The sequence below is a fragment of the Crocuta crocuta genome, unplaced genomic scaffold, assembly GCF_008692635.1.
Source record: "Crocuta crocuta isolate KB4526 unplaced genomic scaffold, BGI_CrCroc_1.0 scaffold14, whole genome shotgun sequence".
In the NCBI taxonomy this organism is placed as follows: domain Eukaryota; kingdom Metazoa; phylum Chordata; class Mammalia; order Carnivora; family Hyaenidae; genus Crocuta; species Crocuta crocuta.
Window position 1 is genome coordinate 1,467,380 of NW_027530209.1, and position 15,059 is coordinate 1,482,438.

Sequence of the window (15,059 nt, forward strand, 5' to 3'; positions counted from 1 at the left end):
TGAGCCACCCAGGCACCCCTCCCCCCCCAATTTAGATAATGTTATAATGCTGTTCTGAAACTCCAAGTACATATCTGACCCAAAGAATTTTCTGAGTTATCTTGGGAAATTAATGGGATGATCCTTTTTTCATATTATGTGTAGGGGGAGCAAGGACCTCAAGGCTTTCCGGGGCCAAAGGGCATGACAGGCCATGGCCTCCCAGGCCAGAAGGTAAGTATTTCAGGGCCTTAGAGAAATGCTTAGGTTTAGGATCCCAACAGCCTAACCTAAACTTTAGAAGAGCGCTTCTACTGGTCATTCATCCTTAAAGCTCTCAGAGGAAAAAATCCATTTGAAAGCAGATCCTTATGCATTTCCTTTCCTACCTACAAACATGCTTACTTCATAAAATCTCATTTTCTTCATCCTTAAAAGCCAGCTGGTAAAGGAACAAATCCTTACAACATACCATGCACAAAAACCTGGATAACTGGTGTAGAATGTTATAATAGTTGAACTTCCCAAAGGCGGCAAGCCTGTCCAATAGTATCTCAAAATCTCCTCACCTGGAGAATTCTGGCTCATCATTAGATTATGGTACCAGGTCATACCAGGCAGCTGGGTCGGGGGTGGGGGGGGATGTCAATATAATGCTTCCCATTTTTTTTTCCTATAGTATATTTGTATCAACAAGCATAGGTCTTTAAGAGATACCGCTTGGAAATGACCAAATTTTAGAGTTTTTCTTATTTTGCTTTAATATTTACATTATAAACTTTTTTTTTCACTATATTACAAAGGGAGAGCATGGAGAACGGGGCGCTGTGGGAAAGAAAGGTGATAAAGGGGAAATTGGGGAGCCCGGATCCCCAGGAAAACAGGCAAGAAGTGATTTTTAAAGTCTTACTGTAATTTCATACATCAGCTAGTTCCAACCGATACTGACTGTTACTCTTCTTCCTCTAAGTAGGGGTTACAAGGACCAAAGGGAGACGCAGGACTTACAGTGAGTATCCATCTGGAGGGTAATTGAGGGTTTGTGCTTGCAAAATTATTACATTCTTGTTTTAGCTTCAGATGTATGAATTCTTTTGACACAGAGTTTCAGTTCCTTTTTAAATGATAGCACTGCTACAAGCCCAGTGTTGACTGGGCATGAGGTAACTGATCTGAGCTTGAGGGAGAACTAACACCGGGCAGCCCTTACCCAGCCTGGTGGTGATGGGCCGCTACTCCCCTCTGACCCTGCTAGACATGGTCACAGGAGGTGAGCTGTTTAAAAGAAGCCAAGGAAGCAGATGACTTTTAATTTACATGATCCTTCACATTCCCAAATGGGGGTTCTGTTTCCTTGAACTAGCTCCTTTAGGAAGTGCTCCAAGAACAGCGATCACAAAATGGGAATTACTCTAATGTAAGGATTCACTTAGTCAACAGAACTTGTGAGCAACAAATTTTCCCTGTGCCCCCCGCATCATTGCAAACAAAAAGCTGACTCGTTAAAGTCCCACTCTGTGGTGCTTTTAGAGTTTTAGAATTTCTGTGGCAAAGTCCTTTCTTGTTGGAAGGCACTACGTCTCCTGGAGTGGAGAAGCAATGGAAACCTTCTCCTTTTCCCTCTTTTTTGGTTGTTCAGTGGGTCATGGTCTGGGGATGCTGACCTAGGTGCTGTGCTAAGTGAATCCGGGTGTAGGTGGATGGGAGTTGAGGTGGTGACCTAAGAAACAAGAGACATATGACAAAGAGAATGCACACTTTTTAATGGCCTGTTTGCCTTTTCCTCTTCATTCTTCCTCACCACAAGTCAGACACCCCCAGATGCCTATGGGACCCCCAGAGGAGCAGGGAGAGGGTATGTCAAATGTGCAGAGGAACACATTGGTTTATACCCTCCCTCCTATCCCAACATGGGGAGAGGGTCTGGCTTCCTTCATCCATTCATTTGTTCACTCATTTCACTGACATTTATTGAGCAAGTATTCTGAGTCAGGCTCTGACAGGCGCCAGGGGAATCGTCGAGAAAAAAAGACTATGTCTCTGAACTCAAGAAGCTCACAGCCCATTAGAAAGAAAGACAAGCAAACAATGTTTACCTGCAGCTTGATAAATGCTGTGATAGGAGTAGATATGTAGATCCTGAGCAGAAAAAACGATGTGATTTTTGTGGCCAAGTTAAGCTTTTATCTCTTGAGCAGACGATTTTTAACCAAAAGGCAGAGATCTTAGAAATGGGGATGTCATTCTGCTGATCTTGGCTTTCTAGATTCTAGAAAAGGGGCTAGCAGGGAAGGATGAATGAAGGAAGAGAGAATTTGCATTAAGTGAGAATCTAGTATGTGACTGGTACTGTGTAGGCTCCTTCACATCAGTACCACTCTTACTCGGTAAGGTGCCTGGGGGCACATGTTTTAGAGGGCCCACTCTGGACCTTTAGTGCTTTTTCAGCTGCACTTTTTCCTGGGTGAGGAGTCATCAGGGCCAACAAAAGTGACCACCCTGAGCTCATGCCCCCCTATACTACACTCTGGATACACAGGATTCCAGAATTGCCTGCCTAAATGGCCCATTTGGAAAGCTGACAGCATTGGCCTGTATGCATGAGTCCACCCAAAAGGTGGGCAAGTGGCAAGTGCTTTCAGGAAATTTGGACACAGCTCAGAATTGAGAATTGTGTTCACCACACGAATTCTGGCCTAGGCCCCAAGTAGTGTAGAACTGGTGGGGAGGGGGTGCAATGAGAAAGGGACAGGCTGTAGGCCACACCCCTCCCTTCCCAAGACTCCATGTTAATCCATATGATAGCCCCATGAGGTACTGTTATCTATACTTCAATGAAAGACATGCTAAGTCAGATAGAAAGCTTGAGCCATGTGCCTGAAGTCACCTTGCTAGCAAGTAGCAGAGCCCTCATAGCCAGAGTTGGTTTGTCTGGTACCAAATCTAAGCAGCTCCCTCATGAATGCTGTTCTTAGAAGGCCCCTTTCTTCTTCCCACCCATGTTCTCTCCCTGATCAAATATATCCCCAAACAGCTGTCAGTTGTAGATTCATTCCAGACTAGCAAACTAGTCTTTTAAGAGGCAAATACCATTGACAGAGTTCAATGTTGTAATACTTTGTGCCAAATTGCTTCAGAAAGCCTGTTTCTCCACCTGTCCCTTACATGCTAGTGTTTCTCAGTGTCCCCACCCCGCCTGCTGTAAATCCCAGCAGACCAACATGGCTCCTTGACGCCAATCCAACAGCGAAGCTCTTACAAAAGTATTTATTTGTCTACTTCTTACTAGACCATTAATGGATATAAATTTGATGCCTTCATCATTGGCAAAAATAGCCAAAATAGTCACTGGGCAATTTGAATGGAAAAAAATAAAACCATTTCAGTCACATAAAAGCAAAGAATAAGAGGAAAAATTGATATATGTGTGTTCTTAAAGCATTTTAGACCCTGTTATGCCATAAAAGCACAATGAAAAGCAATAAAATGCAATTTTGATATTGAAATTATTTTTATAAGTCAGTGAAAGAGAAACATTTTAACAGAAAACAATGGACAAAGGACATACAAAGAATTTGCACAAGAGGATACAACTTGGAAACGTGCTTATGAAATAAAATTTAGCCTCACTAAGAATTGCATAAGTATAGTTTAAAATACCACAATATCTTGTTCTACCAAATGGCAAAGATTATATCATAGTAATAACCAGTTTTGTGTGTCTAAAATAAAACAGGTTTTCTGACATACTGCTGGCAGCAGTGTCTGTTACACCTTTTCTGAAGGTCACTCTGGCGGGATGCATCAAGAGCCTTAGATGACTATGTATCTGACTTCAGTAATCAAGTGTTTCAGAATACTTAATAATATGGTAAATTAATTATGATATAATGTTTCATGAAAAACTGTAATCGTAAACTTGGTGTCTAGTATTTTCTCCACTTGTAAAAAAATTACACATAAATACATAAACACATATATTTCCCCTTTCCAAATTTATTATATATATAGGCATTGTCCATTTCTGGACACGTCCTGGTTTCAGATTTATTAAATGCCTCTCTAAATGTGCTAAAATGTGACAAGACCCCCCAAAAGAGATGTCAGTGATGTTGATGACTTCCTCATCTTATATAATTTTATAAGATGGTATTGGAAGTTCTTTTTAACTGGCCACATGGAATCATTGGCTTTTACTCAGTTTAAATTAAAAATGCAATTAAATTAAAATGCCCTATTTTCCATACGTGTTTCTGTTAAGTCACCTCACCAGCGAGGTCATCTTTACCCCAATTCTGTCAGTATAGATTTTTTTCTTTAAAACTTTACTTTCGCAACTATGAAATTTTATCTTCTTAGATCAGGTTCATGCCTCCTTCCTGTTGAGATTTTTCTGGGCTTCTATTAAGTTAATCAGTCCTGTCAGCTTCCTGTCTTTGGCAAATATAGAATCCTGCCTTCTGTTGTATCATCCCAGTTGTTCATGAATGTGCTACTCAGGGTGGGGCACTGGCAGCTTTATTTCTACTGCCCGCTGCATCCCAGGCTCTTCTGCTGGGGCTGATGGCAGAAGGACTAGGGACATTCAGGAACACGGGTACATTTCATGGAAGTGCCAAAGTCAAAGTATTAGGGACCTGGGACGGAGACTTGCAAAACTGGACAGTGGTAGAGAAAAGAAAGAGGAATACAGTGTAGAATGAATTCTCTTTTGGTCCCAGTACTTAACTTAGTTGCTCGGCACATGTAGGTTCAACTGTGTAGCTGATTGTACACATTGCCTGCACCTTTGTAAGCGGTGCCTTACGGGCTAGACCCTATCCTAGGAGTTCTGTGTGCGTAGCCTCATTTGATATCCACCACATCCCTGAGACACAGAGGCTGTTAGGTCATCCAGTGTCCAAGATCACACAGCTGATAGATGCGGGAGCCACCATCTGAACTCCGAAAATCTGAGCTATGACATTTCACAACACAAACACATTTCAGTTATGATATATTATGGCCAACTTTTAACCCCTGTGCTATTTATTTTCTTTGGTCAAAGAATAAAAGCAAACAGAGCAATGCTGATTGCAGTAAGACATAGCTTGGAGGACTATAGAAAGAAATATTATGGTCATATAATTAATACATTTTTCTTTTGTCCTCCAGAAAGAAGAAATTATCAAAATTATTTTTGAGATATGTGGTAAGATTTGGCTGTCAAGAAGAGAATCATCACTTTAAAGTACCAACCCCACTACGTTCTGTGTTGGTCAAGATAAGTGTGGTCACCCAGAGATAGATATGATACAGCTCATGGGAAAGTTTGAAGCTCTTTTGAAAAGTCAGTGGGAAACGGCAGGAAGCAGTGAGAGGGGCTGTAGGAATCCTGATTTAAAAAAAGAACTCATCTTCCCAGGGTGGTTCACAGAAGAGTGAAGATACTGGCCCCAGAGTCTGTGGGCAGCCAGGCCTTTTGTGAGCACAGAGCTCATTTGTATTCAGTGACATTTACCTGAGCTTGGGAAGGAAAAAAACAACAAAAGAAATATGACCACAGGGGCCCAACTGGTATTTGAATCCAGCCTGGCTGGCGATTATAATGTCTGTGTTTTTCCTGAAGCAAAAAGTCTCTCTGAATGGAGTTTGAAGCACTATTTCTGGAGTGCATTTCATTTCAAAGGCAGGCTGACAGAGCCTGGAGGTCATCTTGCTTCAGAGCTCTATCTAAATGCTTCTATGGCTAAATTTGTTTGACGTAAAATAGAGTTAGCAGAAAGAGGAAGGAAAGAGATTAACCAAAAGGCAAGAGATTAATAGACTAATGAAGATGCGATAAACTTGTGTGTTTAAAATGGACAGAGGCAGAAATGTCATTGTTTTTCCATTCAGAGAACCCCTGAACTGGCTTGTCCCCCAAAAGACCTCTGGGCTTTAAGAACCCACCGGGGATTCTGTATGGTGATGGGCCAGTTTAGAGGTGGCTTCTGAGTTCTAGAAGCCCTGTAAAAATAGCACCATGTTTCCTCATGATTTTTTGTGGTAGGGCTGTTGGGCAACTCAAGGATATGAATAAACCAATGGAGCCCTGATAGTTCTTATTTCCTGGTGATTCTAACGATTGCTTTGAATGGTAAACCCTAAATAGAAGTTGTTTATTGACCAGAAGTCTGAGATCATTCTTCTTAAAAGGTTTTCAGAGTATGGATAGATGCTGGCCTCACTGAGCCCCCTTAGTGGTCACTGTGAGGGACTCGGGACATATACTCAGTAGCTGGTGGCAGCTATTCTGATGAACAGTTACAGATCCTAATCCTTCCCCCACGATTAAACATTTTTAATCCATCACTTTACCCACTGCTCATGCTAATGAGCAGGTAGCAATTCTCACATAAGGATATGATTGAAGGCTAAAATAGTAGCTTGCAGATTCTGTTTCAATTCAAATGCTGGAAGGATAAAGAGCAAACTAAGGATAGGGTTATCTCTTCGGAAGAGGGAGACGATGTTGTCAGGAAGGCATACACAGGGATGCAATCTCTTCTAAAAATGTATTTTTTTAATCTGAGAAATTGGCGCATAGGTGTTCATTATTTTATCCTCTACTGTGTTTTGGTGGGGTTTTTTGTGGGGTTGTTTTTGCAGCATTTTTTTTAAGTCAGATATAGAAGCCAGATGGGGGACAATTGTTAGCTATGTTAACCCTCACAGAAAAGGAAGGTAATAATCCAGGTCTCTGGTTCATCCCCTCCCCTCTCTCATACCAACCTGATACCAATCAGTAAGTTTTGATTTTCATTCATGCAACATTTCTACCTCAACGCACCTTTTAGGTTGTGGGCCCAAATGCAAAGAGACTCCTCTAGAACTGCTGTTTGTGATTGACAGCTCAGAAAGTGTGGGGCTGGAGAACTTCCAGATCATCAAAAATCTTGTGAAGACTCTGTCTGACCAGGTTGCTCTGGACCTTGCTACGGCCCGCATAGGCATAATCAACTATAGCCATAAGGTCGAGAAGGTGGCTCATTTGACACAGTTCTCCAACAAGGATGCCTTCAAGCTGGCTGTGGACAATATGCAGTATCTGGGGGAAGGCACCTACACAGCCACAGCTCTCCATGAAGCTAACCACATGTTTGAAGCCGCAAGGCCAGGTGTAAAGAAGGTGGCCTTAGTCATCACTGATGGGCAGACAGATACTCGAGATGAAAAGAATCTGACAGAGGTGGTGAAGAAAGCCAGTGACATCAATGTGGAAATATTTGTGATTGGGGTAGTGAAGAAAAATGACCCCAACTTTGAAATGTTCCACAAAGAAATGAATCTAATTGCTACTGACCCAGATAGTGAGCATGTTTATCAGTTTGATGACTTCATTACCCTGCAAGGTAAGACTCAGCATCAGGTGAAAGCAATTTATGTTATTCTTCCAAGTACTACATCACTGGATTATTCTTTTTTTTTTAATTTTTTTTAATGTTTTATTTATTTCTAGGAGAGAGAGAGACAGCATGAGCAGGGGAGGGTCAGAGAGAGAGGGAGTCACAGACTGAAACAGGCTCCAGGCTCTGAGCTGGCAGTCAGCACAGAGCCTGACATGGGGCCCGAACCCACGAACCGCGAGATCAAGACCTAAGCAAAAGTCGGACGCTCAACCGACTAAGCCACTCAGGTGCCCCTGGATTATTCTGACCAAAAATGGAAACCAGTAGAAGGCTAATGAGGCTTACACCGACATTTAATTGAACACATAAACTTTGGAAAGTAAAACACATTTAGCATCAATCCGGCTTAGAGAGTATAATCTCTTGTACTCTCTCTTCATTTGGAATAAGTGCTGAGATGGCCATGGAGTTTGTTAACTGGGCTATCTATGTTTGAGGGCATGGTTAAAAAGAAAGAGTTAAATTTGGGGTATTTCTAAGACTAGTTAATGTCCAAAAAGTTACCTAACTTGCATAAGAGATGCAGTAAGCCAACAGCAAAACAGAAAATATCCATGGAAGCAAAATGAATTAAGAAGTACATGATGAATGAAAAAAAGTTATGGTAATCTAAAGAGATGAGAAAGACAAGTAACTGGGATTATTCTATTCTGGTTTCTAGTTTCCATTCTTTGCTCTTACAAAATATGAAGATAATGAAGAGTAAACAGGTGGATATCAGGAGTTTTGTTTTTTTTTGAGTTTGTTTTGAGAGATGCAGGGTGGGGCAGAGAGAGAGAGAGAGAGAAAGAGAGAATCCTAAGCAGGCTTCATGTTGTGAGTGCAGAGCCCAATGTAGAGCCCGATCTCAAGAACTGTGAGATAATGACCTGAGCCTGTATCAAGAATTGGACACTTAACTGACTGAGCCCAGGAGTGCCCCAGGAGTTTATCTTAGAGTACAACATTATTAATATTCATCATGCTAATCTGATGGGCTTCCCTTTACTACTTTACCCTTTCACATGAACTAATATTTTCCAGTGAGTCATTCTAAGACACTAACTCATCTACGATTATAGTAGGGTCAGTACTCTTCCACCAGCAATATTCCAATTCTTTGGAAACTGATTACTCATTCTGGCTTATGAAGTAAAATGTATGCTTAATCTGTTTGCAGTCTTAGGTTCGGCTCCCTCTTTCCTTCCCCACCCATCCTGGAGTGGGGTCTGACGTGGCCTAGCACTGGCCTTCCTTGCCTCAGGCTGCTCCTGGCCTCCTCTGGATCCTCACTCAGCTCACTGGAAGGATAACATGCCTCACTCAGAACCTTCCCACTTTCACTTCTCCCTTTCTTCAGGTCTTTTGAACCCCGGGTTTCATTTTCTTACCACACTGCAGTGACCGGTGGGTTTATCTGACACAGTCAATCTCCCTGGGCTCTTAATGTGTTACAATGGCCATAAATATTACCCATTTCAGACATATTATGCTTTAATAATTAAAGAGCTTTATCATCTTAACCAAAGGAGTTAGAATTCATTCTAGCCAATCAGGGATATATTTTTGGACTGGCTGGCCTTTTGCTATCCCTAAAACCAGAGGTAATAGGCTATTACACTTCTTATGGGCAGGACTTGCCCCTTCCACAGAGTAGTTCAGTTAACTGACGCTTTGGATAGCAAGGATTTAAGTCATTCTTTTGCCTATACATAGGCTGTTGTATGTTATTAAATTGAATTATTTTATTTTATTATTTTTTTAAGTTTTTAAATTTATTTTGAGAGAAACAGACAGTGCGAATGGGGGACAGACAGAGAGAGAAGGAGAGAGGGTCACCTGGGTGGCTCAGTAGGTTAAGCGTTCGACTTCAGCTCAGGTCACAACCTCATGGTTTGTGAATTCGAGCCCCACGTCAGGCTCTGTGCTGACAGCTCAAAGCCTGGAGCCTGCTTCAGATTCTGTCTGTCTCTGTCTCTCTCTCTCTGTCTCTCTCTCTCTGCCACTACCCAACTCACCCTCTGTCTCTTCCTATTTCAAAAATAAATAAACATAAAAAATGTTTAGAGACAGAGGGAGAGAGAATCCTAAGCAGGCTCCATGCTGCCAGTACAGGGCCCGATGTGGGGTTCAAACCCATGAACCATGAGATCATGATCTGAGCCAATACCAAGAGTTGGGCTTGGTATACCTACTGAGCCACCCAGGCACCCCAAAATGAAATATTTTAGATGCCAAAATGCTTTAAAACTTAGTTCATTGAACAGTTGACTTCAAGTGATGTGAAAGTATCTATTTATTTTAAGGAGAGTGTGGAAGAGCTCTTTAAATATATTTTGTTCCTACTATCCCTCTTTTATACGTCTCTTTTAAAAGACACCCTGAAGCAAAAAGTGTTTAAAAAGAAGTGTGAGGATTTTGATTCCTACCTCGTTCAAGTTTTGGGTTCTCCATCACTTCAACCTGGATTGGGGATACCGGAGGAAGAACTTGGTGAATCTACTCCAGAGCCTCAGGAAGAAATTTCAGAGTCCGTGAGTAACTGTCTTACCTAATTTGTGAGCTTACAATTGTGTATTCTGTTTTACATCAAAGACCGTCTTGCCCTGCAGTGTCAAGAACCAAATGAGGCAGGGATGTGTATTTTCGGGTCCTTGGCTATAAATAGTAGTACTTTTGTCTTCATATTTCTAGTTCTGAAATAGCTCTAGCGCTTATGAACATGAATATGTTTTTTAAAAAATATTTCCATATTTTATAATTATTTATTGAGTGTTGCAAATAATCTTTTTGTAGTATACCCCAGCTACCGTCATAGAAATCGTGCATGCTAGAACAGATTAACAGTATACTCTGAATCACCCAGTTGCCATGCTCTGCAGAGCCTTTTGTACCAGGTCACAACTCCCCCTCATCCTTCTGTGTAGACACTCCACAGTCTGTGTCCTCTCAAGTTTCCTCTAGGTGTGCACACGCTCAAGCTGCCATTTTCCATGTTCCAAGCCATGCTCTTGCTCATTTAGGTTCCACCTCCTTCGCTCGGAGTGGGGGCAGGGTGGGAGGCTGTGCACGCATATGGGACAAGGTGAGTGCTCTGTTTCAGAGCTCCTCAATCACATGTGCATGAAGGTACTCCCCCCAAATGTGTTGAGACAAATAGGACAGTCCTCATAGCAAGCTTCTGGGCACTGATCTCAGCCAGTCAGGTCAAGAGCCATAGCTATTAGGTTCTTTTAGGTGAAAATTAGAGAGCCTCCCATAATTACTGGTAAGGGAGTGCTGTGGTCTCTTCCCCACCAAGTTACAATCAAAACAGGTCTAGACTGATTTCTACTATACCTATGGACATCTTCTAGCAAGAGACACACAGGTGTCATGCCCCTATTTTGTGAGCTCAGTGAAGTCCCTGTGCTGTCCTTTAATGAAAGGCCATGGGACATTCATTATTAGCAAATGCAATAATATTCTAGCATCAGGATTCAGATAATTATCTAGTTGGACAAAGGTCCTGAGAAACCTCCAGGTCACCAGTTGGACCCAGAACCATTCAGGAACCAGGTCTAGGTTGCCATTCCCACAGGGACAGACTATAGGACTCACTGGATTTTTATACTCTGTTCAAAAAAGCGTATAAAAGACTCATATATTTTTATTTGGTTAAATACTGACTCCAAGATGAGTAATTCCAATGAGAGCAGCAGAGTGCCCCTGGATTGCAGGTTGAAATTTACATACACATTTCTACCACATGATCTATATCAGGGGTCAGCAAACTCTGTAAAGGACCACAAAGTAAAATTGGTTTGAAGTGCAAAAGCAGCCATAGTCAATACTTAAGTGAACAGGTGAGGCTACATTCAGATAAAACTTGTTTCTAAAAGATGAAAACTTGGATTTGGCCCATGGGGTTTGCTAAGCCTGGTCTTCACTGAGCATATAAAAGTAAATTACAGACAATAAAGTACACAGTTTATCTCTTTCTGAGCACAGAATGCTCCTGGGGCCTTGCCTGCTTGTGTGACTTAACACTTTGTCCCTCCCCTACTCAATCCATCCCCTTCTGAAGATTTCCTATATGAAGGCAAACTCTGGTTTGATCCAGCAAGTGACACTTAAACTCTGAACTCTCCTTATAATCAGTGAATTCCATCGTATATATTGATCATGTACTACTGTATAAGGCGGTGGCTCTTAAAACACAGTTCCTGCCCAAGAGAAGTCCATGACCTATCCACAAGATGGAACATGCAAGAATTATTAAGAACTTTAGCAGAGCTGTAGATGAAGCACAAGAGGTATTGCAGTTAATTTCAGAGTAAGGAAGACTTTACAGAGGAAGTGGCGTTGAGCTGAGTTTTAAGGATAAATAGGAGTTTCTCAAGAAAAGAGTAGTTCGGGGAAGGGTATTTCCAGCAGAGGGAACATGTGGGCAAAGGGAGATTCCAAAAGACATGGCATTGTAAGACCTTAGGACACGTTCAGTCTAACTAGAGCCTAAGATGTGTGTGGAAGAATGGGGAGTGTTACAGCTGGACGTTACACACTTCATGTGGCAGGAGAAGGAACTTGAACTTCACCTGTAGGCCAGGCAGCCAGGGGAAGGCAGAGGAGTTTCTAGAGCAAGGGTCATATGGTCATGTTTGGTTTTCATGGGGAATAACCTGTTGCAGCACAATGGAGAAGTAGGAGGAAGAGGAGACTGGAGCTGAGCTGTGAGGTCCTATGATGGTTCAGGCAAGATGTCATGAGGCCCTGAACTAAGGCAGGTGGTCGGAATCAAACCAGGCATAGAGTAGAGTCATTTCTGGAGTAGGATGACCAGGATTTAGTGACAGAGTGGATTGGAGCTTAACCAGCTGTATTTCTAACTTGGACTTGGAGTGAATTGAAACACCATCTGCTGAGATGGAGGCTATAGGAGGCAGGGTGGGTTTTTTTTTTATGTTTATTTATTATTTTGAAAGAGAGAGAGAAAGAGAGAGGCACAGAGGAAGAGAGAGAATCCCAAGCAGGCTTCATGCTATCAGAGCAGAGACTGACAGGGAGATCCATCTCACAAACTGTATGATCATGACCTGAGCCAATGATTAAGAGGTGGATGTGTAACCAACTGAGCTACCCAGGCACCCCAGGGTGGGGTATTTTGAAGGAAAATTATGAGCTAAGTTTGTACCAGGTAAAGTGGAGGTGCCTGAGGGAACTCCAACGCACTTACGACACATAATGAGGGACAGCAAGCCCTTCTGCCTCTGGTATCATGACACAGAAGTGACAGGGACCTGAGACAAACAATGTTAACAGATTATGACAAATGAAGCATTCTAGTTGTTGTGGAAGAGAGGGCATAAGAAAAGTGCATCCAAGGGGTGCCTGGGTGGTTCAGTCAGTTAAGCATCCAACTTTGGCTCAGGTCATGATCTCACGGTTTGTGAGTTTGAACCCTGTGTCAGGCTCTGTGCTGACAGTTCAGAGCCTACAGCCTGCTTTGGATTCTGTGTCTCCATCTCTCTCTGACCCTCCCTGGCTCATTCTCTCTCTCTCTCTCTCTCAAAAATAAATAAATATTAAAAATTTTAAAAGAAAAGTACATCCAAAATAGTTTGGATTTATAACACCAAGTGCCACATAAAGGGAAACTGAGGCTCAGCTAGGTCTCCTAGGGTGCATCTGATCAAGACAGTGAAGCTTGCAAAGCTTCTAACCCTTATCTCTAGAACTTCTCACGCTGGCTCTCTTTGCAGAAGCACCAAGGCAAGACTGAATTTTTACACAATGAATGACCCTAATAGATTTTAGTCTGAACAAACATATCTGCATTTCTACTCACAGCTATCTCTGTCATATGCATGTATAATGCACATACACACATAAATACAAAAACATACTTAGATACCTGTGCATGCACACCCATCTTTGTCTAAAAGCATAATTACAAAAATAAACAAATGTATAATTACAAGTATCCAAACACATAAAATGAATCCGTCCAAACCTTTTGATTCTCAGATTGTTCCCAAGCCTACCCCTAGGCAATACTATAAAACAAATGATCCCAGAAGTATTTCCATTACTGGGTCTCTATTTCTTTTCTCTGTTGCCTCATTACTCCTTAGAGTGTTTACTTCTGGCCTTCCTTCTTCCTCTTCTATCAAAATATGTTCTTAGAGAAAAATCTAGTTATTTATACATTTGTGTGAAATCTAACTCAATGGGTTTTCAACTCCAGGAAGGACTTACATTTTAAGGATTGCATCTTTTTGTGGAAAGAATGTGAGGCACACTACATATCTGTGAACGGCTGAGTTGGGAAATGTAGAAAGCAGGTGGATATCGCATGTTCTACTAAATTCATAACACTTCAGTAACCCCTGCTCTGTTGCCCTCTCAGGCCAGTCTTGGGAAGCTAACCATGGGCATCCGTTCTACTCTGTTCCTCTCCTGAAATCTCAGGATAATTGATTCTTTCTTTGGAGTTGATTACATTTTACATTGTTAATAATTATTTGTGTATATACCTTAACGCTCCTAAAGGATTTAACTTCCTTGAGAACATGATCTGTGTCGAAGTAAATGCTGTGTCCCACTTATGAATCAAAATTGTGCTTCATCTTTCATACAATAGTTTCCCAATAAATACTTATTGACCAAATGAAAGCTATGCCAAATGTTACGCTAAAAAAAGAAATCTCCAATTTTTCTTCAATGAAAGGCATCAATTATACTGTTTTAAAAACAACCTTATCTTTTATGGGACTAAGAAATGGCACTCATGTTCCTTTTTTCTTTCTGGGAGTATGTAGTTAGGTTAAGATTTCCAAGATATAAATGTGAGTGGGGCAATAAAATCAAGGACACATCATTTCGTCAGACCAACTGATTATATCCAATAATGATTCATTAAGGAAATAAGCATACTAATTTCCTGCACGAAGTCACTTTCTGTCATTCTAAATGCATTAATAAACTAATGTCAACACACAGGTTCTTTATTCACTGGAGCTGGTTTCTTGTAACAACAGTCTAGCTTTTTTCCCCCTCCAGTTGAAAGAGTAGAAAAGAAGTCCTGTCTACCCGTTCCTCAAAGCTTCTTTCTGTATCATGAAAATTTGTTCCTGATTGCCAATAACTTAAATAACTGGCAGCAGAGATATATTCCTCTTAGTGGATAGGAGACTGGGGGATTCCTATGTAGAGTGCTTCCACAACAAGCCAGGGATGGTGGAGGCAAGCTAGTGTGGGAAGGAAGGTCCCTCTGGGTAGCTCTGTACCAGGTGGAAACATGCGGTGGAGGAAGCGGGAAGTTGGGAGTCTCCTTCCCTTTGTTCCCATCAGGACATGCAGTCCAATGCTAGGATGCAGGCCCCTCATTTCCATGGAGAAAATGTGCATCTATTGATGTACATGATGTAAATGGCAAACTAACACAGCAGGCTGGTGACTGGCCGTCCCACCCTCTCTCAGTTAGTGACACCCTGTCCCTGGTCTCCATCCCGCTTGTCTCATCACTCCCCTTCTGTCATCGTCACACAGCTGCTCCAAACTCTCCATCTCATTTTCACTCTTGCTCGCTCTCCCATCTCTTACCCTCCTTTCCCTACAATGTTTACTCATTCTTGCTCTGACCTGAGTTCTGCCTAGAGGAAGTCGCTCTGAAATGGACTCCATTGGCAT

At 41.9% G+C, this 15,059-nt stretch overlaps 1 protein-coding gene across 1 annotated transcript in view; it reads left to right on the top strand.

The window, feature by feature from the left end:
- COL28A1 (collagen type XXVIII alpha 1 chain) overlaps nt 1-15,059 on the top strand; it is a 170,543-nt gene that overhangs the window by 144,587 nt on the left and 10,897 nt on the right. Inside the window, 7 exon segments of the mRNA XM_077765326.1 lie at nt 145-213; nt 783-863; nt 953-988; nt 5,134-5,170; nt 6,798-7,352; nt 9,765-9,932; nt 12,469-12,488. Of these exon segments, the coding sequence (XP_077621452.1) occupies nt 145-213; nt 783-863; nt 953-988; nt 5,134-5,170; nt 6,798-7,352; nt 9,765-9,932; nt 12,469-12,488 (966 nt within the window).